Source organism: Phaethon lepturus, unplaced genomic scaffold, assembly GCF_000687285.1.
Source record: "Phaethon lepturus isolate BGI_N335 unplaced genomic scaffold, ASM68728v1 scaffold23636, whole genome shotgun sequence".
Classification (NCBI taxonomy): Eukaryota; Metazoa; Chordata; class Aves; order Phaethontiformes; family Phaethontidae; genus Phaethon; species Phaethon lepturus.
The window spans coordinates 43,290-49,223 of record NW_010544466.1 but is presented as its reverse complement, the minus strand read 5'-3'; the positions used below and the strand labels follow the sequence as shown (position 1 = coordinate 49,223).

The following is a 5,934-nucleotide window of genomic DNA, read 5'->3' as shown; positions in this document are numbered from 1 at the left end:
AGAGTGTCAGACTACTCTTAAAACATGACCCCTTTTCCTGCCTCTAGACAAGGCATAAATTTATCGTAGTCTGAGAGGTTATAAATCATGCTTTGAGGGGCCAAGGAGAAAGGAATGTGTTATTACGAGGAATTAGTACTCTATGTTTGCATTTCATTAGCACTTAGAGGCCCCAGTCAAGATCAGGATCTGAGGAGATGTGACACAATGGGTGGGTGAAACAGTGAGAAGCAGGAGGGAGCTTGAATTTTGGAAGAGGTCACAGGAGGGCTTTTGCTGGCCTGTCCGAGGAGGGCACGCCATGCAAGCAAGGCATCATGGAAGAAAGAGAAAGAAGCTGGCACGCTGGTGATTAATGGCAAAGTTAGGAAGGGGTATGAGAGACATTAGCTATGTAGGCAGATGGGATTTTGATGGAGTAAAAGGGGGGACTGAAATACCCAGTCACTATCTCATGCCTCATTGAAACAAGATAGCTAAAGCCACTCTGAAAATGGTGACAGCCAAGGCAGCCCATTCTCCCAAGTCCTGAGTGCTAAAAAAGCAGTTTTACTTGGAAAATGATGGGAAACATGAAAATCAAATGTGATGGGGACTACTTCATCCTTGTTCTCAGAAAGAAGAACTCAAAGGGTGTAAGTGGTGTTTTTTGATAGCCAATCTGCTAAAAGCATGTTTTCTTTGGATTCAATGTGTGCAGCAAATGCTAGAATGTCACACCTCACCTACTATAAACATGCCCCTTGGGTGCCTTCATGTTAGAAAAGGCTTCCAATATCAGACAACTTCTGTGTAGGTGCTTGCAGCTTTCTAGTTAACTCCCATGGAATCAGTCAGTAGATAAAAGCATTGTTTCACCTCAGGGTAGAAGCTGTCTTTCAGAAACAAAAATATTGGGATTTGTTCAGCACTATAACAAACAGTCTTACTTCTGTATGTCTGGAAATGGCTAAACAAAAACCATGCAGGAATCTTCCCCACTTTTCACAGATGACAGATAGTCGCTTCAGTTAGTTTTAGCTGTTTAAAAATTAGGAGCATATTCTCAAGAGCTTAAGCTTGTTCTTAAGCTGCAGTCAATGTAGGGAGACAAACACCCGGTCAGAGGGGCTGTTTATCCCCACTATGTGGGGATAAGTTGAGCTGTTTCATGTGAGTGGTGGAGAGCACCTTGTGACTAAATGATTCAGTTTTAGGCCGATAAGATCTAGTGAAATGAAAAACCTAAATGACTTGCCAGGGGTCACACAGTCCATCAGTGGCATGGTTCTTGAGCTGGGTACTGACTGGTGTCCAGGGTTCAAGCATGTCTACCGTGTTTTGACAGAACTTAGAGCAAAACTTATCCAAACTAGGGGCAATCAGAGATTGTAGTTGGGGGCTGCAGTTGCTGGTACGCGCCTGACTTAGATTTAACTCAGTTCATGGGGGTGGTTTTGCAGGCAAAAAGCAGGGTGAGGAGATGAGGATGTAACATGGCCTCCCCGTCAGCCCTGTTGCTGTTAGCTAGTTCAGGGCAACCAATTTTATACCAGCAATGACTGCAGTGGGGGCTTTTTGAGCACTGTCTCTCCTACAGTACTGGTCCCTTTGGCCAGGGCACCCATTTCGCTGGCAGACACTAAGGCTGGGATTTCTCATCCTACCTTGGCAGTCTAACTAAACCCTGCTCCGGCCTTCCTCAGGTATTCCCTAAATGCAGGAAGGAGTAAGCTAAGAAACACTGCAGGCACAGTGGTACTGCCATCTAATAGCAATTTAGACACTCGTGGTTTAACTCAGCAGGTAGCTAAAACAACCACACAGCCATTTGCTCAGCCTGCCCCACAACAGAAGTGGGGGGAAAAAAAAAGGTAGAACTCGTGGGTTGAGATAAAGACAGTTTAATAGGACAGGAAAAAAAAAGTTATAACAATGATGATAAAAGAATATACAAAGTAAGTGATGCACAGCACAATTGTGCACCACTTGTTGACCGATGCCCAGTTAGTTCCTGAGCTGCAGTGCCTCCCTGTTCAACCCTCAGTTTCTGTACTGAGCATGACATCATATGGTATGGAATATCCTTTTGGCCAGCCTGGGTCAGATGTCCTGGCTCTGTCCCCTCCAGCTTCCCATGCAACCCTGCCTCCTCACTGGCAGGCCAGCAGGAGGAGCATAATATCAACTTTTTTTTCATCCCAAATCAAAACCACAGCACTATACCAGCTATCAGGAAGAAAATTAATTCTATCCCAGCTGAAACCAGGACAACACCTAATGGTGTCTAGCAGCACTGGTAGCCCAAAACTGTTAATACTTCATGCAGATGAACCCATTCTGCAGGAGATACTAGGTTGCCCTCTGGATTAATGACTCGTGTGGATACAAGGGTGGCAATCATATATGCACAGGAAGGGATGGTGCCTCCAGCCCCCCCTTGTCCTCTCCCTCCCTACACAGTCAAACCAGAGCAGCCACAGCTCTTGTTTATGAGCAGAGGAAGAGGCATTCAGCATTCAACCGGTCACCATCTCCCTTGGGAGAAAGGCAGGGGCTGGTCCAAGGGGTTCAGTCCTGAGGGGTTTAATCAGCACAAAGCCTCAGGTTAAGCTCTACTGAAAAACACCTTCTTCAAGGCAATGCCAGGAAAAAACCTTATCCAGGGACTATTTTTATTGGGCACTATATCAGCGGTCTGTAATGACTCTCACACCCCATGATCCCTTGAATGTAATTAATTAATTTAAGTAACTGCACATAAATTACACATTTTTAATGAAATACACATGAGTGTTAAATTTAAGGTCACTTGATGGACAGGGCTGGTGAAATCCTCCCTTCCTCCCAGGCTGGGTGTGGAGTAGCATATCTCTAAGGTATGCATTTAAATTCCACACCCTCTGTCAATCATCAAAATACAGGGTCAGGTAATTAGTGCTTGTGATAGCAGCAGATAGAGAGCTCAGAGGACTTCCCAGATCCTCCCTGGCGTTACTTGTTCCCTCACATACAAGTACACTGACCAGTAGGGAAGAAAAATCTAAGCCATTCTGATTCGTATTTTCACATTTGTATTTTCCAGCCACTTCCACATCTACAACTGGGACAAGTCATCTCACGAAATGTGACATAAAGCAGAAAGCCTTCTGTGTAAATGGGGGAGAGTGTTACATGGTTAAAGACCTCCCAAACCCTCCAAGATACCTGTGCAGGTAAGAAAACCTATTTGCTTACTCTGGTGGAGCCACCAGTTCCAGAAATGTTTTTTCTTTAAAGGAGCACCTGAAGAATTTCTTCTCCTGTACTTGGCGGCATTAGATACTTCTTCATTTTTAATTATGTGGATGTGAAAATAACCTACCAAGAATGACCTCTGTGTTCTCTATATAAGACATAACAGAGGCTAACCGGGAAATCTTCCCACATGATTATGGCACAGCAAGCCCTGTTGATGTTTACATGGCATGAAGTAACACAACTTGAGTCTTATGTTAGAGATAATGACACAGATACTGTAAACTAAATACACAGCAAACAGAAAAAAAAGGCGTGTGGATAACTGCATTGGATAAGTACCATTTATACAGGACAAACTGGTTATTTTTATTGTGTAGTGACTGAACATTTTCTTATGAGACTGGATTCACAACTGGAGTTTTTGCTGTTGTGTTTAATTGCATAAAAAACAATGAATGTCATGGTAATCGGTGGACGTTACTACTTCGGGTAAGGTTCTTGATTCAGGAAGTCATATGAGTTTAGTTTTAAGGGCGTGCTCGTGCACCTTTCTCAAGTCCTGGCCTGTGCTATATCAGGCTGTTGCAATTATGTTGGAGAGCATCCATGAAGAGCTACAGCACTGGAGTTCACCTCCTGCCTGGTAGCGCATCATGTAGCATTGACCTCTGGAGCTGGACTGGTCATAGTAAGTTACTGCATCTCTTTGGCTTGAGAGGGAACTCAGATTTTAAATCTCAGGAAACGCCCTTGGGACCTAGCAGGACTGAGTGGAAAGGAGGCACTTTAGTTAGGATATTGCTGTTTTTCAGACAGAGAGGAGACAGTGGTCAGTGAAGACTGTTGTCTGCTGTAGCTGCATAGATTTTCAGTCTTCTAGAACTAAAAATCAAATGACATTAATTGTAAAGATGACTTTTGTGGGTGAGTTAGGTGAAGGTCTATGATGCTTTAATTAGATCGGTAAGGCATAGACTGCTTGTCTCTGTTGATGATTAAAAAAACCCCACCAAACCCCAAACCCCACAATGTTCTGCTTTACTTGTGAGTTTTCTTTTTTTGTAGAAAGATGTTACCTGCACTTCATGAGCTTTGTTTTGCTTAGATTTTTCACAGATTGCTCTGTTGCTGAAAGCGATGGATATTTCATTGATTTTAGAATCATTTTTAGCTAAAGTGAATATGGAAAAGTTATTGGTTTTGGTGGGTTGGATTCTTTTTTGAGGGAAAGATTTGTGTTAAATTTATATGCTCATTATAAACCAGCAGTACAAGATGAGCACTTTGCTATGATTCTCCAGGGCATGTACAAGAGCCTACCTGCCTGTTTCAACTTCCTATCCAAATGCTGCTCAGAGAACCCCAAGGCAGCAGAGCTGAGCATCTAGCATCTTTCTAATAATTAGCATTGTCTTGACAGTTTCATGTCTTGACCATTTTCACTGGTATGAGGACCTCTCTGTTTTAAAATTCAGAGATCTGACTGTGTATGTCGATGTTATGGATTGGCTAATTTTTAAATTAAATGTCTCAGAGACACTTGAATGAAGTGGGGATTTTTTCCCCTCTTGAGGCAAGAAATAACCTTTAATTCTAGGGCTGGAGTTGGAAGAAAAGGCAATTCCCAAATTTGGCAGATTTGCCTCTCTCTGGGTGGCCCAAGACCTATTTGGAAAAAGCATCAGAGCTGCAAAATCAGAAAGGGTGAATCTCATTCACAGTAAGGCAGTGGAAAAGGATTCCTATCCTGAGGACAGTCAGGGCCACCGCTATTTTGCAGGGCCTTTTGCTATGCCCTCTAGTACTTGCCAGAACTGAAACTTTATGTTGTCTAGCAAAACAGGACACAATACAGCCACGTGAGAAATAAAAGCATGAGTACTTAAAAGTGGGTGTACTGGGAAACTGAAGACACAAAATGCGGTCCTCTTCTCATTTCATTAAAAATACAGATGTCTACTTTTAATTCTAGTATTCCAGTGTTAATTAAAATAAGTATCTAACCAGTACACATTGCCTTCATTGTTCTGAGAAAATAAATCTTCCCCCAGAACATGCCTGTGGAAACAGAATGCTTGAAATATGGTACTTGCTCTTCATATTTCTGCCTCAGTAGCAAGTTCACATTTTTCCATATGGTCCATCTGTTGAGAGCAAAAACAAAATTTCTAAAGCATGAGCCATATCATTCTAAATTGGTTTTATCCCTAACAAAAAAAACATGACTCAGATTCACAACAACCATGGAATTTTCCAAGTGATATCTCTGGTTATGTTCTATTAAAAAAAAGAAGCTCCTAAATCAGTCTTCTGTTAAAATCTAGCTATGTATTAAAAAAAAAAGTGTCTTGTAAAATACGTAGTATAATGATCCAGACTGGATCAAATCTTGCTTTCATGGATACTGGTGTGAACTTCAAGAAAATGCCCTGCTTTCCAGAGGTGAAATACTCAAGAAATGTGTGAAGACTTAACAATGCATTGTACAACCACATTTATGGAAGCTTGTACGTTCCCTACATGTATTTTAATTATGGTCCCAGACTGAACACAACAATCTCAAAATATGAAAGGTGAAAAAGGAAACTTTGAGACCATTTAAATAAACTAGTGTGTAATGTTTTCAGAAGTTTCATAGGAACCTGAGTCACATTTTGAAAACATCATAGACTTTGGAAGTCTGGACATTACTGGCTTCCTATGAGGCTTAGGCTC

The 5,934-nt window shown here is 42.0% G+C and overlaps 1 protein-coding gene across 2 annotated transcripts in view; it reads left to right on the top strand.

Annotated features, from left to right (window-relative positions):
* Window positions 1–3,066: 3,066 nt before the first annotated feature.
* The window catches only part of NRG1 (neuregulin 1), a 29,580-nt gene continuing 26,712 nt past the window's right edge, over window positions 3,067–5,934 (top strand). Inside the window, exon 1 of one of the 2 annotated variants that reach the window (XM_010288703.1) lies at window positions 3,067–3,194. In XM_010288703.1, coding sequence (XP_010287005.1) covers window positions 3,154–3,194 — 41 coding nt within the window. In that variant the 5' untranslated portion in view covers window positions 3,067–3,153. The remainder of the gene's footprint in view (window positions 3,195–5,934) is intronic. The other variant, XM_010288704.1, reaches the window with a different exon arrangement.